The sequence below is a fragment of the Triticum dicoccoides genome, chromosome 1B (genome assembly GCF_002162155.2).
Source record: "Triticum dicoccoides isolate Atlit2015 ecotype Zavitan chromosome 1B, WEW_v2.0, whole genome shotgun sequence".
Lineage (NCBI taxonomy): Eukaryota > Viridiplantae > Streptophyta > Magnoliopsida > Poales > Poaceae > Triticum > Triticum dicoccoides.
Genome location: NC_041381.1, coordinates 440,504,259 through 440,530,996, shown reverse-complemented (window position 1 = coordinate 440,530,996; position 26,738 = coordinate 440,504,259). Strand labels below are relative to the sequence as shown.

The 26,738-nt window shown below is 51.3% G+C and overlaps 1 protein-coding gene across 1 annotated transcript; it reads right to left on the bottom strand.

The window, feature by feature from the left end:
- Positions 1-9,371: 9,371 nt before the first annotated feature.
- On the bottom strand, positions 9,372-10,942 carry LOC119339982. The gene is made up of 3 exons (XM_037611890.1): positions 10,392-10,942; positions 10,025-10,287; positions 9,372-9,598 (listed from the first exon to the last, which is right to left on the bottom strand). Exons 1-3 carry the CDS (start codon positions 10,723-10,725, stop codon positions 9,542-9,544), a joined length of 654 nt encoding a protein of 217 aa, XP_037467787.1. The 5' UTR covers positions 10,726-10,942; the 3' UTR covers positions 9,372-9,541.
- Positions 10,943-26,738: the final 15,796 nt, after the last annotated feature.

Here is a 26,738-nt window from a genome sequence, read left to right as displayed (position 1 = left end):
TGAAGGCTTGTGAAGCCTGTCAATTCCATGCCAAGCAGATTCATCAGCCGGCTCAGGGCCCGCAGACCGTTCCACTCTCATGGCTGTTCGCGGTTTGGGGGCTGGACAGTTTGGGCCCGTTTCCCTAGGCGCCAGCGGGCTATCGCTACCTCTATGTCGCCATTGACAAGTTCACCAAGTGGGCAGAGGTGGAAGCTGTCCGCACCATCCCAGCTGGTTCAGTAGTCAAGTTCATCAAGGGCCTCGTGAGCCGGTTCGGGGTGCCTAATCGCATCATCACCGACAACGGTTCGCAGTTCACCAGCAATCTCTCCAAAACATATTGTGCTAACCTTGGAACGCAGATATGCTACGCTTTGGTGGCACACCCTCGGAGCAACGGCCAGGCTGAACATGCCAATGCAGAGGTCCTGAAAGGCCTCAAAACCAGGACCTTCAAGAAGAAGTTGCAGGCCTGCGGCAGGGGCTGGTACGACGAGCTCCAGTCCGTGTTGTGATCCATCCGCACAACTGCTACCAAGTCAACCGGCGAAACCCCGTTCTTCCTCTTATACGGAGCAGAGGCGGTCCTCCCTCACAAGGTAAGGCGTCGCTCTGCGCGGGTCCTGGCGTTTGACGAAGCGCAGCAGGACGCCATGCGGGGGATGGATTTCGTGCTGGGGAAGGAACACCGTCGGGAGGCCGCGCTTTGAGCGGCAAGATACCAGCAGGCGCTGCGGCGGTACCATTGCCGCAACATCCGCCCCAGGACTCTCGAGGTAGGTGACCTCGTGCTCAGGCGGGTGCTCTCCAGGGAAGGGCTGCACAAGCTCTCGCCCATGTGGGAGGGCCTGTTCAAGGTTGTTCATGTTTCCAGACCTGGCGCCGCGCGCTTGGAGACCCAGGATGGGGTGCCCATCCTGAACGCGTGGAACATTCAGCGCCTCCTGAGATTTTACCCTTGAAGTAAGGCCAAGTGCCTGTAAGGAAGGCCTGTGAAGCTCATCGTCCCAAGGAAAGGCCTGGTGCCTGTGAAGAAGGCCGAGTGCCTGTGAAGCTCATCGCCCCAAGAAAAGGCCCGGTGCCTATGAAGAAGGCCAATGCCTGTGAAGCTCGCCACCCGTGACACTCTCACGTAATAATGAGTTGGGGCCGTACTCGCCCCGGAATCTCCGGAGTGCCACCCTCATGCCTCAGGGGCTCCCGCCCACGCCCAGTGGCAGCACTTAGCTCCGCGCTGGCGAGAAGACGTCGAAGACTAGATTAGGTGCCGGATGCGGCTGTTCATTTGCTTTCTGCAGTTGGCTTGTTCACCCTTGTTCGAAACTTTGTTGGAGTTGCTTTTAGTGTTGTTTGTCGTCCCCGGCCCGTGATTCTTTGTCTTTGTTGCTCGCCTGACTCATCTTCTCTTTCGCAAGCCTCGCGAGGGGGCTGTGCGGGCACCCTCGCGAGTATATCCTGACCTAATTTCGTGAGGCTTCCCTACTCAAGTGCACAGCGGGAGCACTCCTCCCGGTCCATGCCCCACGGGCATCGCAACACGAACACAGGACCTGAGCCGGTCACCCTCACGACTAGGGTTCGAAAGCTATCGCTCCGGCTAATTTTTGCAGGCCTCGGGACACTCGACGAGGCCTCAGGCAGGAGCCTCGTGAGGCGAAGACTGCAGCGAGTCCTCCCGAGCTAAGTTGTTCCTACGCATGAGCACGCAATACCGTAACACGGCATGGTAATAATGGAAATAGCGTAATAATTAAAGGCAACTGTTCAGCACACCCCCACGGGGCTCCACACTTCTCTCTCTCTCTCTCTCTCTCTCTCTCTCTCTCTCTCTCTCTCTCTCTCTCTTTCTTTCTCTCTCTATGCAGGAAAAGGAGAAAAACAAAATAAACGCGGCTTGCCCGGCGACGGCTCGTGGAGGGGGATTCGCACCACCCTCCGGAGCTCAATCAGACCCCTCCTCACGCTTCACCGAGGCGCGACGGCGGGATGACCCGCTACCCCCTCGAAGCAGCATGGCGGCGCTGTGGTTGATCACGGCCGCCGCTGGAGGAGCTGTCGTCAGAGGGGGAACCGCTGAAGCTTGGCGAACTGCGGACGCTGCCAGGCACGGGCCCGCCTTCATCTTCGTCGCGGCCGTCGCCGAGGCTAAGCACCCGGTCGCCATCATCATCTTCAGGGCAGCACCCGACACAGCGACCATCCTCTCCGAACACCCTCACGTAGAGGGTGGCGTCACCGTCGAACTTGAAATGCAGGGTGCACCGCCGGCCCAGGCCACGTGCGCGGGCAAACATTTGCCAGCCGCGGGCCAAGGCCACGTTTCTGGTGATGGAGACCTCCACGCAACCCAGGAGGCTCTGTTGCAGCAGCCGTCCGCCTGAAGCCAGAGCCCACCAGTGGCACCGGCTAGCAGTTCGCCGGCGAAGAAGCGGGGGAGCTGAAGCCAGTTGCGGCCGGATTCGCCGACCAAACGACAAACTCCGGCAGCACCTCTGCCGAGTGAAAACGCGAGCGGGGAGGCCACGCAGCCACGACGCGTCTTCCCCCACCAATCGAGCAACCTTCACCGTGCAAAGGACCTCCGCCGCGACCACGGGCGGCCATTGGGGAGTCGCGGGGTGCTTGCGGGGACGACCTCGGCCGCGCTTGGGCAGAGGGGAGACATGCCCTTCCTGGAGAGCCTTCCCCTTCTCTACGGCCGAGAACCTCTTCGTAGGCGCCATGGGACACAACAAGCAGATGGGGGAGGAGCAAGGAAGAAGGAGCGGAGCAGGAAGAGATGGACCGCGGGGGCTCATGCCCCCCTCGCATTTATAGCCCAGAGGAGGCCAACCGTCGGCCTCCACGATCGCAGGTAATCATGACTCATTTTTGCATGCAGGGGCTTGTCAAGTTGGGCAGTTGCCGAGGCAGCATGGGGAAGCGAAGACGCCCACGTCCAATCAACCGCCACGCGGCGCCCAAGGCCACAGGCTGTTGGGGCCTGCGGCGCTCCGCACTTGCCCCTTCGCTTCTCTGCTAAGCCAAGTCCTAGCGCGCCTTGGGCCCGGGGGCTACTGTCGGCGTTCTGGGAACGGGGGTCTCCAGACTTGCCTGCCTGCGGCCTGCGCGTGGCTCAAGTGGTGGACCAGTACGACCCATCTTCATCAACTCAAGCTCAAGACCCTCGCGGGGCGGACGACAAAAGGCTTCCTCAGGAATGGCCTCACCAGGCAGTCTCGCGAGGAGGCGGAGAGATCAAGGCAAGGGTACCTCGCGAGGTGCTCGTGACGCAAGCCATGACGATCGAGACCAGGCGGGCGCCAGGCGGGCGCCGACCTGTGCAGTGTCCTTGTTTTCCCTTTGGTGCAAAGGGGGCAAGCACAGGCGCGGAGTATCGAGGCATCAAGCAAAGGTTACCATTTCGGTGCAATGAGACCAAGACCAGCAGAGCGGCAGGACGGAGGTCACCGTGGAGCCCGAGACGGTGTCATCACCAGTGCTTTGGCAGTCGAAGACCACCTTTAGTCAGGATAACTTGTACTAGATGTTCCCCTTCAAAATGGTCGTTGTTGGCGCCCTTCCTGCTCAATATTTGGGAAGAGGACCAGGGCCTCTATAAATAGGGCTAGCCACCACAGTAGAGGGCATCGAGTTCGCATCTGATCCAGAGCCATCGAGAGCGGATCGAATCCTCCTCAGCAAACCACCATAAGAACACCTCTCGCGAGGCTATTCCTCCCTTGTACTGTTCATTATCAGCCCCTGAGGCAATCCACCACACCACACACTGGAGTAGGATATTACACCACAACGGTGGCCCGAACCAGTATAAATCTTGCGCTCCTTGTGTTGTTCATCGTTTAGCTTAGATTCTCAGCGAGGCGTTGGAACGTGGATAGGTAGGGGAAAGATCTTCGTGCGCACCTCAGAGTTCAAACCTTAAGGGTTTTGCCGGAACCCGATATCCGACAATAACATTATTTGTGACTTCGTTAGATTGCCATGTTGGTTATTATTTAAGTTTGTTGTTGCCCCCATCTAGTGAGAAAGAAGATAGTTGATGGATTATGCCTGGTGATTCGTACTACTTTTTTCTCTGCAGATCCTTATTTATTTTTCTCCTCACGCATTTGCATTCGGTAGATCGCTGCTAACCGCTTCCCCGCTCTTCGAACAAGGGGAGATGCATCGTGGTGTCGCGCAAGAATAAAATTGTGTAAGGCCATTTCATAATTTAGGCACTTTCATTGACCAACAAAACATATGTATGCAAAAAAATACTACTCCCTCCGATCCAAAAGAAGTGTTGTGGTTTTAGTTGAAATTTGTACTAAAACTACGACATTTATTTTTTATCAGAGGCCGTACAATATTAGAAACCTCTTCAAATACGTGCACAAGGATACTTTTGTGGCATATCATAGGCGTGCGCACTACAATTTCGAGCTAGATGGTTAAAATTAAGGGAAAAAGTTCAAAACAAACCTTGAATTTATCGGCGAAAGCTAAATCAAATTATCAACTCTTAATCTCTGAAATCAGCACACCAAACTCTCTTATCCCGGTCTATTTTAAATTTTGAGAGGACTTAACCGGTATTTGCTGAATTGGGCCGGCCCATTAGCGGCGTCGCTCCCGCGCGCGCACTTTTCTGGATTTTCTTTGTTTTTTCTTTTTTCTTTTATTTTTTTATTTTTTACACATGTCTATTTTTTCTTCGTACCCAATGTACACTTTTAATGCACACATAAAATTTCCGAGATTCAAAGTTCAGGGTTTGTTTTAGCTTTTGTCTACAACTTCAAGATTTGTTCTGGACTTTTTCCTAAAATCAAACCCAAATATCAGAGTGATTTGTGTTATATGTAAAGCGTGAGTGTATAACACTGGTGAATTTAAGAAACTCCGCTCACTATCATTCCCCATGCCTAGACAAAGGCCGACGCAGTTCGTTGCGGTAAGCCCACCGGGCGGTGTGGGCAAGGGCGCCGGAACCCCGCGGCGTAACGAATGGTGCACCTAGCCTGTGGAAAACAGCGGCGATGCGTCGGATCGGACGGCCGCGACGGGTCCGGCGCATACTCTGGTTCTTCACGGGAGGCTCGCGATTCGTGGGGCCCGGCAGATTCGTCCTGTGGTGGACAGGTGGAGGATGCCCCGTCGCTCCTTGCGTGCTCCGCCAGCCCGAGGACGAGGAGGGCGATGCAATCCGTTGCTGCACGGCGGGGGTCCTCGCAGTGACGGGCCCACCTGATGGCCGCTCTGGAGACAGGAGCTATCCCCGCCGTTTGCCAAGATGCGCGGGGCGCTGCCGTCTGTCGCTTATAGCGAGCGCCAAAGCAGACGTCGCTCATGCTCCGCACCTTTACATGGGCCTCGCCCATCGAGCTGAGCAGCCTTGTTCATGAATAGGCCTTCTCAACATTTTAAAAAAACGTTTGCCAATTAAAAAGAATGATGAATTTGAAAAGTGTTCATGAACTTAAAGAATGTTCACAATTTTTAAAAAATATGAGAGTTTGAAAGGGCTGTTCATGAATTTACAAAATATTTGCAAATTTAGAAATGGTCATGAATTTAAATATAAACCAACAATTTGGAAATTGTTCACAATTTATATAAATTAATCTGGATTTTCAAAATCCATTTGTGATTTTAAAAATGTTCAAGAATTTTAGAAATTTCACATTTTTTAAATAACACAAATTTAAAAAATGATTATGACTTACAAAAAGAAACAAAAATCGGGAAATCTCAGTTAAATATAAATAAACAACACAAAATAAATCCGGAAAACCTATCTCTATACTATACTACTTAAAAAATGAGTAGCGATCCTTTTCCTATGAACGCTTCTCAACCGATATTCCCCTGTCCCACCATGTCTCTTCAATGATTTTTTTTCCCAGCCGTATTAGTCCCTCCACGCTCTTTTTCTGCATCTTCCCCGCACGCTATTTAATTACCTTAATTTACTTACCTTCTACATCAATTTAACCTTAATGCACTTACCAAACTTCTCATCAAACTATAAGGTAAATCACAGGCAGGATTTGCCAAATATTTATTTACACAATCACATTAATATGGGCAGGTAAATCACAAGCTAACTTACTAAAATATTTATATCTCGTTGCAATGCACGGGCACTATCCTCCTAGTGAAAAGAAAAAAGAAAACAACCAATAGAAGGTTCCCAAACCAGCCTGAAACCTTCTCAATACTGTCCCCAGTTGATGGTCCTGAGCGCTTCATTCCTAATGGGTCGGCCCATGTTTCATCACTATTTGGCGATCGCAATGATATGTATCGCTGTAAGGGATGAGTGCTTCTTTTTCTCTCATAGCACAACGCATATCACGAAATTGTGCAAAGAGCGCTATTTAGTTGGTCTGCCCACTCGGTCGCTTTGTATTAATTCAGGTACAGGGGGATGGCGGATCTGTTGCTGGTCCGGGTTTTTTCATAAACTGGGTGAACACATAGACCTTCTAAAAAATGTCCAGGAATATTAAAAAATACTCACAATTTTTAAAAAATAATTGAAATTCGTAAAATCTTCACAAAATTTATTTATTTTACTAGCGAATTTCAAAATCACTTCCCTATTTTTGTAGATGTTTGCAAAATTTCGAATGTATCCATTTATTTTAAAAAAGCTCATAAATTTCTGAAATATTCCTAAAACTTAAATAGATATTAGTGAGCTTTAAATATTATCATGACTTAAAAATATTTGTTTGGATTTTACAAAATGTCATCAATTTAAATGATGTTCCAAAATTTTTAAAATATACCCGGTTTCCAAAATCGTTCCTTAGTTTTAAAGTAAAAAACAAAAAAATAGATACCAAAATATAAAACTCTAAGATAACCGAAAGAAAAACATAGGAAAAAGAGAACAAAAACCGGTCGAAGGTTCTGGAACCTTCCCAAAACCGATGGATGAGGGAAGCATTGGCCGGGCCAAATAGTGCAGGATCTACCGAAGGCGCGTTGGGTGTGTATCTGCCTCATCATGCAGTAAACAGGAATTGCTTTGTACGTGCTGGTCGCCATCTTGCAGCAGCAGGTAGCGGTGGTCTGGGCATGCGGGAGAAAGTGAGGTGCACATGGAGAAGATGAGCGGAGAAGAAAATGAGTTCGAGGGGATAAAGTTGGGTGGAGGAAGGTGGGCGGTGCGTGTGCCCAATAAACACGTGGTGCGCGACGAGACAACCGATAGAGGCTGCAATCGGTCACTTGATATATATCATTTGCAACAACAAGAAAAGGTTCCTGTCTTTTGGCAGGAAATAGGTTCTTGCCATTTGGTCTTGTTAGAGATACGACAAACAAATCAACACGATAAATAACGAAGTTAATTGCACAAAACCATCACATTTCGGGCTTCGTTTGCGAAAAACTACCAGGTCGTCAATTTTTCGCAAAAATCATTGCGCATTCAGTAATCTTTTTGCAAAAAGCACTAATCGAGTGATTTAGCTCGTTTAACCACTTTCTGACAAGTGAGGCTGATTGTCAAGGGCTGACTTGGCAAAACATTTACAAACACCCCCTTAGATCTAAAAAGTAAAAGCAATCAAGCCCCTCCCCCTCTCCCTCGAGCCGTGTCACCTAGTCCTCCTCTAGCACACGCCACAACGTGGATCCAGGCGAACGGCGACAGGATTGACCGGCGCCGCGGTCACAGCCGTCCTCTTCCTCTTCGCTCCGTCAGCCCCCGCATCCTGTCTCACCGGCATCCCGCAACCCCGACTAGATGAGGAGGACTGTGAGGATGTCCAGGTGCCCGCACACGGAGCGAGGGTTTCGTGCGCCGAGGTGCCGCCTCGCCCACGTCGGTGCCTCTATCCAACAACAGCAGTCGTGGCGCAACACCGGCGCCGCTTTTGCAAACTTACCGCCCCCGCTCCTCCTCCCTGCGCCTGCAGCCTGCTCCTCCGGCGCCGTCTAGGAGTCGATGTGGTCGGGCTGGCCCGACCACCCCAACAACGTCACCCACCACTTGCCGCCCCTGCTCCCGTCCGCACCGCCGGCCGCCGCGGCACACGAGCATGGCTGGCTCCCTAGCGCCCTGGGACGGGGGGAGTACATAGCGGTGGTTTCTGGTTTCTGGTGCGGCTGCCATTAGCGGGGGGAGGAAATGTTTTGCCAAGCCAGCTCCCGACAATCCGGCCCCACTTGTCAGAAAGTGATTAAACGAGCTAAATCACTCGATCAGTACTTTTTGCAAAAAGATTACTAAATGCGCGGTGACTTTTGTAAAAAATTAGCGACCAGGTAGTTTTCCGCAAACAAAGCCCCAAATGTATGAAAAACAAGCAGGACAGACAAATATTTAATGTGAAAAACTCCTGCAACATGAGGGGAAAAAACGACAGGCGCCAGCCAGCAAATCTTCACTATATCGGAAGAGGTTACAAACGGCGGGTATTTGCCACTGATCAACTTGTGCGGCGGCTTACAAAGAATATATATAACTCCGGTGACCTAGGTCAATACTGATCCATGTTTCGGCCGAAGCCTTCCGGCGACGGGTCTCGCTTTACTCGCTTGTGAGAAGTTAGCCTCTCTTTTTATACTTGAACTTGGATCACAACATAACAGATAGTCCAACAAAACCGTCCATCCACAAATAAGCAACATGACAGCCTTTGTAAAGCATCTTCTAGAAAAGGGCGAGGATGGTAGATTCATAACCCGCCAACAAATTCTTATCATTTTCCTGCAGGAAGAGGTAGATAGGATCTGCGAGTTCTCTTCTAGAAAAGCGTGCAAGTGGTAGCGAGATCGTGCCTGGCAAACGAACGGCACTTCTCCCCCGTAGGCCGTAGCTTCGCACTACCAGGTACGAGTAGCTCGCACGTCCCCCGGCCACGCCACCGATAAAAACGCCGCCTCGGCCGAGCGTCATGGCGGACGACATATCTGCACTTCCACGGGTTCCACTTGGCCTCGGCGAATGAGGCTCGCCCGACGTGATGCCATCAAATCGCTATTGCCGCTTTGAAAACGCTGGCTCGTTTCTGAACTCTACAGCCACAAACGGCAAACCGGAGAACAGATCACAAGTTCAGATTTCGAACAGCGACGTGCTCCTTCCTTCAGTTTTCGTCGTCGACTAATTTTGTCTGAAGCGTTAGGAGCAGAATCTTCTACGGCGTTTCCGAAAACTTCTCCAGCGAACACGAAATTTCGCACAAAAACGATAGGTGCATCACTGAATTTTCCTCCTCCGCGTGTGACATTAGAGAAGGAAGTGGTATGTTTCTAGAAAAAAATAGGACCTCTACTATAAGCAAGGCTGTAACTGCATGAAAGCAGGAGAGTGAGCACACAAAACAAGGTGCCGGCCACACGGCTCGTCCTGCATTTCGTCGCGATTGCATTGCGGGAGGCCGAACTAAGCTAAGCACGACAGTTCCATATTTACAGTATCTCCACTTACAAAAAAAGCACCGATGGACCTCACAAATTTTGCATAATAACTTAACAAAATTTTGGCTACCAAGAAAAACTATCTCCAACTAGTACTGTGTACTACAAGTACGGATCAGAAGTTGAGAACACCATGTCAGACGCTGCACTGCTTGAGCCCCTTGGGTGTCTGGTGGCCTCCTTTCAGCCGTACCTGCATTCACAAATGAAAATGGCTATTTTTTCAGATGCTGATTCTGTAATAATCAGAAAATAAAAGCTCTCTGTTTTTCTCATCCGGTGCAGAGTGCCAGAAGCGTCCGATACATTTTTATAGATGACTTACTTTCCTTGTTAGTAGAATAGTGCGTACTCCTTTTAGCTTAAACATTTCGGCAGCTACGCGTTAATGACTTGGCGAGGGAATCGTATTTGGTTCCTCGACCCTCTTTCTCACCGAAAGCACAGACGACAACCCAGCCTAATGCCTGGATTGTTCTCAGGAATCACGCCTTCGGCTCGGCGAGATAGTAGTAGAGTATTATCTTTCATCACGCAAACGTGGATTTTTTCAGCCATGGATGACAGTGCAATTTACGGAGAAGTAAAGGCGAGGTGGCGAGGGGGCGAGGGTACTCACGGCCTCCACGTCGATCCGGTAGACGAGCAAGCGGCGGCGCTCGCGGCAGCTGGTCCGGTACGCGACGGCGAGGTGCGCGGCCGCGAGCGACAGGGACAGCAGGAGCATGGGCTCCGGCCCGGCGGCGCCCTTCCCCTGCGGCGCGGCGCCGCGCGGCAGCACGGCGGCCGCCTTGGCCAGCACGTACGACACGGACGCCGCGGCGCTCGCCGCCACCACCCACAGGTACGCGCCTCCTCCTCCCCCGCACACCGTGTACGCGCCTGTCGCCGCCACAAGAAAAACTCAGCTGGTCAGCTCAGCCGTGGCCAAGAAGGAAACCGAGGTTGCAATGCCGAGAAAAACACAATCTGGGTACTCTACTCACAGAGGATGAGCAGGGCTCGCGCGGCGGAGACGGCGGGCAGGTCGACGAGGGAGGACCGGAACTCGAACGCCCGCGCCTGGTCGAGCACGGCCGGGAGGAAGGAGCGGTGCGGGGGGTCGGCGCCGGCGCGGAGGTGCGCGGAGAGGAGCATGGGCGGGAGGGCGAGGTCGAGGAGCACGACGAGGAGGGGCGGCGCGCAGACGAGCAGCAGCGAGGCGAGCATGGCGACGAGGAAGAAGGCCGTCTTGGCCCACCGCCACGGCCGCGCCCACGCGGGCTCCCCGGCGCCGTGCTTCTGCGCCAGCGCCAGCGCCAGCGGCAGTTTCTTCTCCATGCCCCACGCGCCGTCGGAACCTGCACGCCAAGACAGACAGCAGTCCGTCGTGGGCAGTGCGTCGGGTTGCGGTGGATGTAGCTGTGGTGTGGTGGTGATCGCCTGATCGGGCAGTGGGGTTGGTTGGCCGGATTGTTTTAAGGTCGGGGCGGCAGGGCGAGGAGGTGGATAGATGGAGGCAGCTGCGAGCGAGCGTCGAGCCGGCGAGATGGTTTAGTTTGCTTCGCCGCGTGGAGTCCGACGGTTGATGGGGACGTGGCGTGGTGACTTGCGAGTTTGACCCACCCCGACGGACGCGGCAGCAACCGCCTTGTTCACGCCGGGTTCCGCGAGGGTGAAAACTGCCCGCGGAGGCCACGATTCCCACCGTGTCACGATGGATGCATGTGAACCGGAACCTGCTCATTTCATCCTACTACAACTTGTGTTGAACCCGACAATGGTCGTGGGTCTTGGGAAACCTGACTCGTGACGGGTGAGGAAAAATGTTCTGCCCCGTCAACGAGAGACTCCCCAATTGCCCACCGAATCACCAGCATCGTGTAGGTGAAGACCGAGGTATCGCTACGAGCCTACGACCCTTTCTTGCACGTATGTCTCAATGTGGGAATTCACGTGTACAGTTTTTTCTCTTCTTCGGGCATTATATTACAAAAAGAATTGCGAAGTGATTAAAGCAGGCCGGTGCAATCGCGCGGAAACACATGGCGTACGTTACGTGCGGCACCGCGAGAGGCAGAGCCAAGCAACAAGATCCAGAGCCCGGAACACGTCTGTTACCATACGTAGGCGAACAAGATGCCAATCGGCAGTTTCACACGCGCCGCCCAGCCACCGAGCTGAAGCTTAAATTGGCACGGCGGGCGCCGTCCAGGTCCAGTCACGATCCGGCCGCCCTGCCCCGCCAGCTCTTCTGGAACCGGAAGAGTCCGCCGGTACGCGCCGTCGTCAGCGCCCATGTGGAGGCGCCCCGATAACCGCCAGCAGTTCCTTCCCAGTTCAATACTACTATTGAGCCGAGCCGTCCAATGGCGATCATTGGCATTTGTAGGACCCCGGCAACGCCGAAAAATTGACGGGAGAATATAAAGAAGGAAGAGAAGAACCTGACGAACTCGTCTCCCTCCGAGCCGCCGGTATCTGTCGTATCCGATCTGATGACAACCGGTAGTCTTGAGGTTTCTTAATTCGGCTCCTCTAGTGCCTGACGGCTCGGGCCTTGGAGTTGGAGATGGAGCCGGGGTCGCGTCTGGATGTTTGGGAGGGCTGCTGCCTGCTGATTATAACAAAAGAAAAACTGATCCAACTGGCGATGCGTCTTGTGCATTGTGGACGTCCTTTGTGTACTTAATTCCTACAGGCTTCCGATTCCGAATGAAGCTCGCTAGGTGGATAGAGCTGGCGCGCGTACGGACGAGAAGACGACGTTTTCGTGGGTTTCTTGTCTCGGTTAGCCACAAAAAAGGACCAGGTCAAACAGAGCCCTTCGGTATCATAGAGCCAAAACTGTTTCTAGTGGACCAGCTCAGGAACAGCCGGGGATTATACTAGGGCACCACTAGGGATCCCTAGCAATCTTCAGACTACTTCATCACCGTTAGATTGGAACCTACCCGAGCTAGCGTTTGATTAGATGGTTGGACGTTGTCAGGAAAGCAATTTCCTTGCGTGATTAGAGGAAACTAATAACTGTGCACATCACGTGATTTGAGGGAAGTAATCCATGATTTTAGGGACCAAAACAAATCTTAGGAAACTGATTTTAACGGAAAATAACCATGCATTTTGTTTCCTTATAAGGCAAACTTTGTATCCAATGTTACCAAAATTTGCTTCCAACGCAAATAAAAAGTTATTTTTACACCGAAAAAAATGGTTTCTGTTCATTTCCGCAACACCAAAAATATGCTTCTATTGCTAATTGTTTTTTTGCTTCCGCATCGCCTGAAAATTAACATGCTTCATCAGTTCGTATAACATGTTTCCAACCACGTAAACATTTTCTTCCTTCGTCACAGTGCTTCATCATAATATTTTGTTTCCAACAACCTCAATATTTGCTTCATTCCGTTCGCTAAAATTTTGCTTCCACGTGGACCTGAATTAACATGCTTCACATCATACGTTACACATTCACTATAAGATTTGCTTCACTCTGCTATATGTGTGCTTCCTTGTGTGTTTTATATATTGAACAAGCTGGCAGCCGCTGCAGACTGAGATGCATCGTGAACCGACACATTGAAGTGGTTGACGAGATCAGACCATGTGATCAAATTCGAAGCATGCGTCCTTTGAAACATGAAAGTAAGTTGTATGAAGTAGATCAACAAAAAGTACTTGAAGCAAGCGGCTATGGAAGCATGACACAAGTTGTATAAAGCAGGGAAAAAACATGTAAGTCACGTTACTCGCCGAGAAATTGTTTCATGCCAGAGGATGATTGCTTTGATCTAGTGAAAAATTATGTACAACATACCAGTGTATTTTTTTGCTACACACAATACGACGACCAAAAATTGTACCCAAGTGTAACATGGATTTGCTCCCTGTTAGAGTTGTGTCCTATTAGGATACAAAGGTGCAATGCGTACGAGAAGCTGCTTGGGTCAAAATAATTTCTTGGATGGAAGTGCGGCGTGATGTAGAGTTGGTCAAGATGGAGCGCATGCGAGGATGGCGACACGTGTATAAGGCTCGGAGGAGTCTGGAGCGCGTCGTGACACGATCATGCATACACAGGGTGTTAAGACAATGCACGGAGATGTGTGGGTAGACAAGACGCGGGGTGGAGCATGGTTGCAGTCGGATAATTTCGGCTGGGTCAGACTGGACAGTCTGATGGATCGACGAGGATGTCGGTCAAAGTAGAAGACGACAGTGATTTCGGCGACGATGACATAAGAGCGTGATGCTGATGGTGGCCGAATTCTGGGGCGTGGAAACACGTGGTGCAGGCCTGAGGACTTGTGCCGCTTCGACAAGATTATGACACAGGGTTGATTCAAGGCAGTGCACACATGAGAGCTTGAAGTCGACGGGGTGTGGTGGTAGCATAGCGCAGCTACATGGAGTCATGTTGAAGGTGGAGCTGGAGTCCTATGGACGACTTCACTCTGTGTTGATGGAGGGGCTACGACGTAAATGCATGGAGAGTCGAAGCCTATTTCAGCGGGATAACGAGAGGCAAGTGGATCGGACTGGGTACTAGTGGTCTGATGGCGACGTGATACTCGGCATCGGTCGATGATGATCGGTGGTTCTCTGAAGTGGGGGTTGAGTGATGTGGGTTCGCGACCTTGGGAGACTCGACCAGGTCAGTAGAGGCTCGATGTAGTGATAGCGACGAGGCATGCGGTAAGCAAACACAGCGACAGGCCAAGACACTGGTGGTCAGACATGTGGTCAGACAAATTGTGCAAAGGGTGCTGAAGCAGTGTTGACGAGTACCAGATTCAAGTTGGTGACTGAGTCTATCGGTGCTGGAAGATGGACAGGAGTTGACCATGGAGAATCTGAGAAAGTGGTGGAGAGTCTGAAATTGTCAAAAGCTGAGAGAGTACATGGATACATATTCCGTGGTGTTCAGTGCACATCGCGAAGTGCGGATGACAAGCACATAAGGAGGCGGAGTGCTATAGCTATGGGACATGTCAGAGACTATCCGGGAAAAAGGTGAGACAACTGTGAATTTGAAGGAAATATGCCCTAGAGGCAATAATAAAGTTATTATTTATTTCCTTATTTCATGATAAATGTTTATTATTCATGCTAGAATTGTATTAACCGGAAACTTAGTACATGTGTAAATACATAGACAAAACATATTGTCCCTAGTATGCCTCTACTTGACTAGCTCGTTAATCAAAGATGGTTATGTTTCCTAACCATAGACATGTGTTGTCATTTGATGAACGGGATCACATCATTAGGAGAATGATGTGATGGACATGACCCATCCGTTAGCTTAGCATTATGATCGTTACAGTTTCATTGCTACTGCTTTCTTCATGAATTATACATGTTCCTCAGACTATGAGATTATGCAACTCACGGGAACTGGAGGAACACCTTGTGTGCTATCAAACGTCACAACATAAATGGGTGATTATAAAGATGCTCTACAGGTGTCTCCGAAGGTGTTTGTTGGGTTGACATAGATCGAGATTAGGATTTGTCACTCCGTGTTTCGGAGAGGTATCTCTGGGCCCTCTCGGTAATGCTCATCACTATAAGCCTTGCAAGCAATGTGACTAATGAGTTAGTTGCGGGATGAAGCATTACGGAACGAGTAAAGAGACTTGCTGGTAACGATATTGAACTAGGTATGATGATACCGACGATCGAATCTCGGGCAAGTAACATACCGATGACAAAGGGAACAACGTATGTTGTTATGCGGTTTGATCGATAAAGATCTTCGTAGAATATGTAGGAACCAATATGAGCATCCAGGTTCCGCTATTGGTTATTGATCGGAGATGTGTCTCGGTCATGTCTACATAGTTCTCGAACCTGTAGGGTCCGCACGCTTAACGTTCGATGACGATTGGTATTATGAGTTTATGTGATTTGATGTACTAAAGGTTGTTCGGAGTCCCGGATGATATCACGGACATGACGAGGAGTCTCGAAATGGTCGAGGCGTAAAGATCGACATATTGGAAGGCTAAATTTGGACATCGAAAAGGTTCCGAGTGATTCGGGTATTTTTCGGAGTACTGGGGAGTTACGGGAATTCACCGGGAGAAGTAATGGGCCTTATTGGGCTTTAGTGGAGAGAGGGGACAAGGGCCAAGAGGTGGCATGCGCCTCCCCCCTGCCCAAACAGAATTGGACAAGGGGTGGGGGCGCAGCCCCCCTTTCCTTCTCCCTTTCCCTCTCTCTCCTTCGCTCCTACTCCGAATAGGAAAGGGAATCCTACTAGGACTTGGGAGTCCTAGTAGGACTCCCTATGCTTGGCGCGCCCCCTAGGCCAGCTGCCTCCTCCCTCCCTCCTTTATATAAGGGGAGGGGAGCACCCCATAGAGACACAAGTTGATCTTTGGCCATGTGCCACTACAAAAAAAAAGACACATCCGTGACATTTTGGGCCGAATAAATTTTTTTCCTGTCATACTTATGACACTTCTATGACAATAATTGTGACAAAACCCGATATCATCATAGATGTGGTGGGATCCTACTTCTATGACAAAAAATCATGACAGAAAATGGGCTTTTCGTCCTGGGCGGGCCGGAGACGCAGCTGCATGACACTCTTTGGGTCGCCCATGATGGAAAAAACCGTGGCAGAAGCGAGGGCGAGGAAAATTTCGAGGAGTTCCCGGTTACGGTGGGTGGTCGGGGGCCGAGCGATGCGCGTTTCTCTCGTACACGTACGCGTGTGTGTGTGAGGCTTTGGGCTCTAACTGAACCCGAGCGAGGCGTTGCCTAATTGAACTCGAGCGATTGCACTGCAGGCTACGCGTTACTGAACCTGAGCGATCGAGCGACTCCTTCGCTACTGCTGCTAACTGAAGCCGATCGATGCTGCCTCTGGATGAACAGTGAGCATTGCAGGGGGGTTTGGATGGATGAACAGTAGACGATGGAGGGGTGGATGAACAGTAGCCCGTGGAGGGGTGGTTGAACAGGACCCCGTGGAGAGGGGTGGTTGAACAGTAGCCGGTGGAGTAGCATGCGGTGGAGGCTGGATGAACAGGAGCTCGTGGATGAACAGGAGCCCGTGGAGGCTGGAGGAGGTCGATGGTGGATGAACAGTAGCCCGTGGAGGCTGGAGGAGGTCGACGGTGGAGATGAACATTATCCCGTGGAGTCCTGTTTTGTGGTACGCCACACCCCTCCCAATGAACAGGACCCCCGTTTCGACCATAGCGCTCCAACACAAGTCTGTTTCCTCTGTTTTGCGGTACGCCACACCCCTCCCGATCAACAGGACCCCCGTTTAGACCATAGGAGGCCCGTTTCCTCCGTTTTGCGGTACGCCAGACCCCTCCCAATGAACAGGATCCCGTTTCGAACGTGGCCGGTCGAACACAAGGCCGTTTCCTCCGTTCTACGGTACGCTAGGCCTCGTTTCCATCGCCTATTCCGTCCAAGCCCTCCCGATGAACATGATGACGCATTCCATTCCGAACCAGTCGGTTGGCTCCCCATGAACACGACGACGATGTTGTTTCTCCGTTCCGACCCAACCATGTACATGATCCCTGGCCGTACATATCTATGTGCGAGTAGGCGTTCGAGACCCCACATGTATGTACGTACGTGGCCATATTTTCTTTCTTGCACACTGTCCGTGATACGTCTCCAACGTATCTATAGTTTATGAAGCATTCATGCTATTTTATTGTCTGTTTTGAATGATTACGGGCTTTATTATACACTTTTATATTAGTTTTGGGACTAACCTATTAACCGGAGGCCCAGCCCATATTGCTGTTTTATTGCCTTTTTCAGTGTTTCGAAGAAAAGGAATATCAAACGGAGTCCAAAGAGAATGATGTTGGGGAACGTTGCAGAAAATAAAAAAAATTCTACGCTTTCACCAAAATCAATCTATGAGTTCATCTAGCAACGAGAGAGAGAGAGAGAGAGAGAGGAGTGCATCTACATACCCTTGTAGATCGCGAGCGGAAGCGTTCAAGAGAACGGGGTTGAGGGAGTCGTACTCGTCGTGATCGAAATCACCGATGATCCTAGTGCTGAACAGACATCACCTCCGCGTTCAACACACGTACGGTTGGGAAGACGTCTCCTCCTTCTTGATCCAGCAAGGGGGAAAGAGAGGTTGATGGAGATCCAGCAGCATGACGGCGTGGTGGTGGATGCAGCAGCAATCTCGGCAGGGCTTCGCCAAGCTCTACGAGAGGGAGAGGTGTAGCAGAGGGAGAGGAAGGCGCCAAGAGCATGGGTGCGGCTGCCCTCCCTCCCCCCTCTTTATATAGGCCCCTAGGGGGGCGCCGGCCCTAGGAGATGCAATCTCCAAGGGGGGGGGCAAGGGGGGGTGGCTTGCCCCCTAAGCCAAGTGGAGGCGCCCCCACCCCTAGGGTTTCCAACCCTAGGCGCAGGGGGGCCCAAGGGGGGCGCACCAGCCCACCAGGGGCTGGTTCTCGTCCCACTTCAGCCCATGGGGCCCTCCGGGATAGGTGGCCCCACCCCGTGGACCCCCGGGACCCTTCCGGTGGTCTCGGTACAATACTGGTGACCCCCAAAACTTTCCCGATGGCCAAAACTTGACTACCTATATATAATTATTTACCTCCGGACCATTCCGGAACTCCTCGTGACGTCCGAGATATCATCCGGGACTCCGAACAACTTTCGGGTTACTGCATACTCATATCTCTACAACCCTAGCGTCATCGAACCTTAAGTGTGTAGACCCTACGGGTTCGGGAGACATGCAGACATGACCGATACGCCTCTCCGATCAATAACCAACAGCGGGATCTAGATACCCATGTTGGCTCCCACATGCTCCTCGATGATCTCATCGGATGAACCACGATCTCGAGGATTTAAGCAACCCTATAGATCTATGAGGCGTCTCGATCTATCAAGGTATGTGCTTTGTGAAAGACCTATAAGGCGTCTCGATCTATCCCTATAGATCTTGATGCCTAGTATGTAAGCAGCTTCTCCAAGGTCCTTCGTTGAAAAACACTTATTCAAGTAGGCCTTAATGCTGTCCAAAAGTTCTATATCATTTCCCATCAAAAGTATGTCATCTACATATAATATGAGAATGCTACATAGCTCCCACTCACTTTCTTGTAAACGCAGGCTTCTCCATAAGTCTGCATAAACCCAAACGCTTTGATCATCTCATCAAAGCGAATGTTCCAACTCCGAGATGCTTGCACCAGCCCATAAATGGATCGCTGGAGCTTGCATACCTTGTTAGCATTCTCAGGGTCGACAAAACCTTCCGGCTGCATCATATATAGTTCTTCCTTAAGATGGCCGTTAAGGAATGCCGTTTTGACATCCATTTGCCATATCTCATAATCATAGTATGTGGCAATTGCTAACATGATTCAGACGGACTTTAGCCTCGCTACGGGAGAGAATGTCTCGTCGTAGTCAACCCCTTGAACTTGTCGATAACCCTTAGCGACAAGTCGAGCTTTATAGATGGTAACATTACCATTCGCGTCCGTCTTCTTCTTAAAGATCCATTTGTTTTCTATCACTCGCCGATCATCGGGCAAGTCTGTCAAAGTCCATACTTCATTTTCATACATGGATCCTATCTCAGATTGCATGGCTTCAAGCCATTTGTTGGAATCTGGGCCCGCCATCGCTTCTTCATAGTTCGAAGGTTCACCGTTGTCTAACAACATGATTTCCAGGACAGAGTTGCCATACCACTGGTGTGGAACGTGTCCTCGTGGACCTATGAAGTTCAGTAGTAACTTGATCTGAAGTACCTTGATCATCATCATTAACTTCCTCTTCAGTTGGTGCTGGCACCACAAGAACATCTTCCTGAGCTGCGCTACTCACCTGTTCAAGAGGTAGTACTTCATCAAGTTCCACTTTCCTCCCACTTACTTCTCTCGAGAGAAACTCTTTCTCCATAAAGGACCCGTTCTTGGCAAAAAAGATCTTGCCTTCGGATCTGAGGTAGAAGGTATACCCAATGGTTTCCTTAGGGTATCCTATGAAGACACATTTTTCCGACTTGGGTTCGAGCTTTTCAGGTTGGAGTTTCTTGACATAAGCATCGCATCCCCAAACTTTTACAAACGACAGCTTAGGTTTCTGATGATGTTATGTACCTAGGGTAGGGTCATGGACCTATCTAGGATACCATACCCAAGGACATCCTTAGACGAAGCTATCTTCCAGTCGACCAAGAGAGGCTCCACTCGACCAAGAAAGACTCCACTCGACCGGCTAGAAGACACTCGACCATGAAGACGCACTCGACCGTCAGAAGTTCAGGATCTACTCTGTATCCAAACGGTCTGTAATTAAGTAGTCTTAATGGTCATGATGACACTTTATGTAGGGCGTTACCAGTAACGCCCGGCCTTAATGTACTTTAACCCTCTGCTACGTGGGTAGGCTGGGGTCCTGGCGTCCTCTATATAAGCCACCCCCTCCACTAGTAGAAGGGTTCGCACCCCTGTAACTCATATACACATAAACCAGTCGACCGCCTCCGGGCTCCGAGACGTAGGGCTATTACTTCCTCAGAGAAGGGCCTGAACTCGTAAAAACACTTGTGTGTACAACTACTCCATAGCTAGGATCTTGCCTCTCCATACCCACCCCCCATTCTACTGTTAGACTTAGAACCACGACAGTTGGCTCCCACCGTGGGGCAGGTGTCTTAGCGACTTTTTTGGAGAAGTTGCAATTTGTCCGATCGCCTTCATCATGGTTTCCGGCGGAGCTCTGGTCGAGGGCCGCGAGATCCGTCTCGGGGCGCTCGCTTTCATCGCCGACGACTTCGCTTGGCTCCAGGAGGCACCACTCGACATCGAAGCGCTCCCTGTCCGCAGGGCGACGCACTTTCGAGCGTGTGTCCACGGCGTCTTGCTACGGCAGCCGTCGACCCCATACCGGTCGACTCCTGTGCCGTCCTGCCTCCCTGTCTCCCGCCAGCACAAGCGCTCCAGTCGGTCGAGGCTCCAGCGATGGGTGAGGCATGCAGTGGCTCGCCAATCGGCCACCACCCAAGTCGCGGCAATTGAGCCCGACGAATCTCTCTACGGCCTGTTCGACTGGCTCCGTAGAGACTGCATCCGAGTGCGATAGCAGTGATCTAGCGGCGGAGGTCCTGATGGTCAACGGGCCTCGTAGTCCTCCCGGTTTCCCTCGCGACAACGGGATGGACGACGGAGGCGACCCCGCTCAAGCCCACAAAGAGTATCAGCCCGAGCCGCTCACTTCTCAGCAGAGGGAAGAACTTCGCCGCCGGAACATGGATGCCCTGCATACTCCCATTGCAGGAGAAACTCCTGAGGCTCGTGCCCTGGAAGAGGCGCGTTTAGCCAACTTGGCTGAACGCACTCGACTGGAGAACCTCCAGCGAGCACTCGACGAGCGTCCGCGTCAACGAGTGACCAACTCCAACCGACGTCAGCTCTTTCCGCAACCGACTCATGTATATCGAACCCCAATTCAGAATTTGGCAGCTGCAGCCCGTATAGCGGAGTCAATTCAGCCCTCTCAGTCAGAGGCTGGGAGAGGCTTGATGTAGATCAGAGATTTGCTCCGGGCGGCAGGAGATCAGAATTCAGCTGTGTCACAATCGCGCAACAGGATTCACAGTCGATCCATCGCTGCGAATACTGTTCAGTCAGCTCACAGTCCAAGGTCGCCTCCGAGGCGCGTGGGACGTGAAGGCCGGCAGGACCACTATGATGATCGATTTGATCGTGATGACAGGCGTCGAGTGCTCAGTCCTCCCCCGAGGGGTGGGTCTAACGCCCATCGGCAGCAAGATGACAGACGCCAGCTCAGTGTTGGGCGGAGAGCCCCAGTCGACCCCAGAGAGCCAGGCTTTGACGCGAGATGCATCATCGTGCAAGGTTTGATCGACCGGAACAGAGCTCATAGAGGTGGCCATGACAGAGATGTGCCCACAAGCAGCCGAGTCCACGTTTCAGGTCCAGAATGCTTTAGCAGATCCATCAGAGGCGCAGTGATACCCCCCAACTTCAGGTTGGCGACTAGAGTGAGTAAGTTCACCGGAGAGTCTAAGCCTGAAACTTGGCTTGAAGGCTACCGGGTGGCTGTTCAGATTGGTGGCGGTAATGATGAGGTGGCCATGAAGCATTTGCCACTTATGCTAGAGGGTTCAGCCAGGGCATGGTTGAATCAGTTAGCTCCTAGCAGCATTTACACTTGGGAAGATCTTTCCCGATTGTTCGTCAGGACGTTCGAGGGAACTTGCAAGCGACCGGCCGGATTGACAGAGCTGCAAGTTTGTGTACAAAAGTCGAGTGAAACTCTGAGAGATTACATCCAGAGATGGATCACTTTGCATCATACTGTAGAGAATGTGTCAGACCATCAGCGGTCTGCGCCTTCAAGGATGGTGTCAAGAACAGAGAGTTGAGCCTGAAGTTTGGTCGAACTGGAGATATGACCCTGAGTCGGATGATGGAAATAGCCACCAAGTACGCCAATGGAGAAGAAGAGGACCGACTCCGGTGGCAAGTACAAGCCGAGTCAGTCGGATAAAGGAAACTCCAGTCGGAAGCAAAAGCGGAAGGCCGAGCCAGGAGAGGCTCTGGCCGTGACCCAGGGCAAATTCAAAGGGAAGCCCAAAGGATCTTGGAACCCCAAGAAGGTAAAAGATAAGGAAGGTAATGACGTGATGGATCTACCGTGTCATATCCACACGAAGAAAGACGAAGAGGGTAACTTCATCTACCCAAAGCATACCACTCGCCAGTGCCGGCTCTTAATCCAGCAGTTTCAAGGGAAACAACCGAAGGACAAAGAGAAGGAGTCGGACAAGGCTGAGAACAAGGAGGACAGTGATGGAGAGTACCCTCATGTCAACTCCACTCTGATGATTTTTGCCGATGTAGAGAGCAAAAGTCGACTGAAAGTGATCAACCATGAGGTCAATATGGTCGCCCCGGCGACACCAAACTATCTGAGATGGTCGCAAACTCCCATTACTTTCGACCAGTCTGATCATCCTACTCACATTGCCACCCCGGGGAGGCAAGCGCTGGTGGTCGACCCAGTCGTCGAAGGCACTCGACTGACGAAGGTATTGATGGATGGCAGAAGTGGATTGAATATACTGTATGCAGAGACACTCAAGGGAATGGGCATTCCGATGTCCAGGCTCAGTTCCAGCAACATGAGTTTTCACGGAGTCATCCCAGGAAAGAAGGATGAGTCACTCGGCCAAATAGCTCTAGATGTAGTGTTCAGCGACTCGAAGCATTTCCGCAAAGAGAAGCTGACATTTGAAGTCGTGGATTTCTGAAGCGCCTACCACGCTATTTTGGGAAGGCCAGCCTATGCACGCTTCATGGCTCGACCATGTTATGTGTACCTCAAGTTAAAGATGCCTGGCCCCAAAGGCGTGATCACCATCACTGGCAGCCGGAAGAAGGCAGAAGAGTGTTTCCAGAAAGGCTCAAAGATTGCGGATGACCAGATAACGGTGGTAGAGCTGGAGGAATACAAGAAGAATGCAGATCCGAGTGATTTGCTGCGGGCCAAGAAGCCCGCCACAGAGTCAGCATTTCAGTCGTCCGAGGAGACGAAGCCAGTTCATATCCACCCGACTGACCCCAATGCAGCTCCGACCCATATTTCCACAACACTCGACTCTAAATAGGAAGAAGCGCTCATCCAGTTCCTCCGTGAGAACTGGGACATCTTTGCATGGAAGCCAGCTGACATGCCGGGTGTTCCCAGGGGGCTGGCTGAGCATTGCCTTAGAGTCGACTCAAAAGCGAAACCCGTTAAAGAACATCTTCGACGGTCCGCCGTTCAGAAGAAAAAAGCCATTGGTGAGGAGGTGGCTCGACTCCTTGCAGCAGAGTTCATCCGAGAGATATACCACTCCGAGTGGCTCCCCAATGTCGTCATGGTCCCCAAGAAGGACAACTCACTTCATATGTGCATTGATTTCAAACACATCAATCGGGCCTGCCCGAAAGATCATTTTCCTCTCCCTCGCATCGACCAAATTGTCGACTCGACCGTAGGGTGCAAGAGATTGTCTTTCTTAGATGCTTATTCCGGGTATCATCAGATCCGTCTGTATGGACCCGACGAAATCAAAACATCTTTCATCACTCCATTCGGGTGCTTCTGCTATATCACCATGCCATTCGGCTTCAAGAATGCCGGAGCCACGTTCATGAGAATGATTCAAAAGTGTTTACTCACTCAAATCAGTCGGAATGTGGAAGCGTACATGGATGATATCGTGGTCAAGTCGCGAAAAGGTTCCGACCTATTGACTGACCTAGCCGAAACATTTGCCAATCTCAGAAGGTATGATATCAAGCTCAATCCATCGAAGTGCACATTCGGAGTACCTGGCGGAAAGTTACTCGGTTTTCTCGTTTCAGAATGAGGAATCGATGCTAACCCAGAAAAAGTTGGCACCATACTCCGAATGAAGCGCCCTGTGCGTGTGCACGACGTCCAGAAGCTTACTGGATGCTTGGCCGCTTTAAGTCGATTCATTTCTCGCCTCGGTGAAAAGGCATTGCCCCTTTACCGACTGATGAAGAAGGCAGACAAGTTCGAGTGGACTCCAGAAGCTAATGCAGCGTTTGCCGAGTTAAAAACTCTGCTCTCCACCCAGCCGGTGCTTGCTACTCCAATCAGCAAAGAGCCTCTGTTGCTTTATATTGCAGCCATAGGACAAGTCGTCAGTACAGTACTTACGGTCGAGCGGGAAGAAGAAGGGAAAGCCTTCAAAGTTCAGCGCCTAGTGTATTATCTCTCTGAAGTATTGACCCCATCGAAGCAAAGATACCCTCATTATCAGAAGCTCGTGTATGGGATCTACATGACCATGAAGAAGGTTGCTCATTATTTCTCTGATCATGACATTACAGTCGTCAGCGACGCACCATTGTCAGAGATTCTGCATAACAGAGATGCAACTGGTCGAGTGGCTAAATGGGCGATTGAACTCCTTCCCCTTGATGTCAAATTCGAGGCAAAGAAAGCCATTAAGTCCCAGGCTATAGCAGATTTCCTTGCTGAGTGGATTGAGCAATAACAGCCGACTCAAGTTCACTCGGAGCATTGGACCATGTTCTTTGATGGCTCTAAGATGTTAAATGGTTCTGGTGCTGGGGTTGTTTTGGTTTCCCCCCGAGGAGACAAGCTCAGATATGTACTCCAGATCCACTTTGATTCCTCCAAGAATGAAGCAGAATATGAAGCACTCTTGTATGGGTTGCACATGGCCATTTCACTCGGCGTCCGTCGCCTTATGGTTTATGGCGACTCAGATTTGGTGGTCAATCAGGTGATGAAGGAGTGGGACGTTAGAAGCCCAGCAATGACTGGATACTGCAATGCATTGAGGAAGCTCGAAAAGAAGTTCGAAGGGTTAGAGCTCCACCACATACCCCGACTGAAAAATCAAGCAGCTGACGATCTGGAGAAGATAGGATCCAAGAGGGAAGCCATCCCCAGTGATGTGTTCTTGGAGCATATCCACACTCCATCAGTCGTAGAAGACCCTTTTACCGATGAAGCTCCGCAACCTAAGAGTATTATGGACCCGACTAAGGTTGAAGTCCCAGCAGTGGTCGACCTGATCATGGAAGTTCTAGTGATCACTCCAGATTGGACAGTACCATACATCGCGTATATCTTGAGGAAAGAACTCCCGGAGGACGAAGAAGAGGCTCGACAGATCGTCCGCCGATCTAAGGCCTTTACCGTGATAAGAGGACAGTTGTACAGAGAAACCGTGACTGGAGTTGGTCAGAAATGCATAACACCGGAGGAAGGTCGAATAATCCTTGATGACATCCACTCGCGGACCTGTGGCCATCATGCGTCCTCTCGGACCATCGTGGCCAAAGCATACCGAGCCGGATTTTATTGGCCAAGAGAGAATGAAATGGCGAAGGAGATAGTCGACAAGTGCGAGGGATGCCAATTTACTCCAATATGTCACACAAGACCGCGTCAGCTTTGAAGACTATACCACTCGTCTGGCCCTTTGCAGTGTGGGGTTTGGATATGGTCGGTCCTTTGAGAACAGGCAGAAGCGGTTTTACCCATGTGCTGGTAGTAGTCGACAAGTTCACTAAGTGGATCGAAGCTAAACCCATCAAGAACCTCGATGCCGGTACTGTTGTCAGCTTCATCAGAGAATTGATATTCAGATATGGGGTTCCGCACAACATCATCACTGACAACGGGTCAAACTTCGACTCCGAAGAGTTCAGATCTTTCTGCACATCTCAAGGCACGTGATTCGACTATGCTTCAGTTGCTCACCCACAGTCGAATGGACAAGCAGAACGAGCCAACGGTTTGATTCTCAAACGGTTGAAACCCCGTTTGATGCGCGATCTTAAGCATGCAGCTGGTGCATGGGTCGACGAACTTCCCTCAGTGCTTTGGGGGTTATGGACCATGCCCAACCGGTCGACTGGAAGAACTCCATTCTTCTTGGTCTACGGAGCTGAAGCAGTCTTGCCGAGTGACCTTCTCCACAATGCTCCCCGAGTCGAGCTCTACTGTAACGCCCCGGATCCGATGCGCCAGGTGTCCGCCAGTTATTCGCCGCCGTTGCCATGTCATTTGCTTGCGTGTTGCATTTTATCATGTCATCATGTGCATTTCATTTTGCATACGTGTTCGTCTCATGCATCCGAGCATTTTCCCCGTTGTCCGTTTTGCAATCCGGCACTCCTATGCCCTCCGGCGTTCCCCTTTTGTCTCTCGTTGTGAATGGGTGTTGAACTTTCTCGGAATGGCCCGAGGTTTGCCAAGCGGCCTTGGTATAGCACCGGTAGACCGCCTGTCAAGTTTCGTGCCATTTGGAGGCCGTTTAGTACTCCAACGGTTAATCGGGTAACCGTAAAGCCCCTCTCTCTTTGCAGCCCAACACCCCTTCCAAACTGGCCCAAAACCCATCTAAATCCCCTCCATGCTCTCGATCGAACGCCCAACACCCCTTCCAAACTGGCCCAAAACCCATCTAAATCCCCTCCATGCTCTCGGTCGTTCGATCACGATCGCGTGGCCGAAAACCGCTCCTCATTTGGACTCTCCTAGCTCCCTCTAGCTATAAAAACGTCCTCCCTCTTCATTTTCGCGGATGTTTTCCCCCGAAACCCTAGCCCCGCTCCTCTCCGCCGCCGGACACGTCCGGATCCGCCCGGACATGTCCGCCCCTCGCCCCCGCAGCCAACCCGCGCCTGCCACGTGGCACGTCATCGTCCTCCGCCGCCGCGGCCCGCGGGACCCGGATCGGGCCCGCGCGAGCCCGCGCCGCTGCCGCCGTCCCCCCGCCCGGGCCCGTCGCCTCCCGGCCCGCGCGC

Coding starts and splice junctions, on each gene's coding strand:
- LOC119339982 (XM_037611890.1), bottom strand. CDS start 10,725: ATGGAGAAGAAACTGCCGCTGGCGCTGGCGCTGGCGCAGAAGCACGGC. Junction 10,288..10,391: donor GCGAGCCCTGCTCATCCTCT/GTGAGTAGAGTA, acceptor TGGCGGCGACAG/GCGCGTACACGGTGTGCGGG. Junction 9,599..10,024: donor ACCGGATCGACGTGGAGGCC/GTGAGTACCCTC, acceptor TTGTGAATGCAG/GTACGGCTGAAAGGAGGCCA.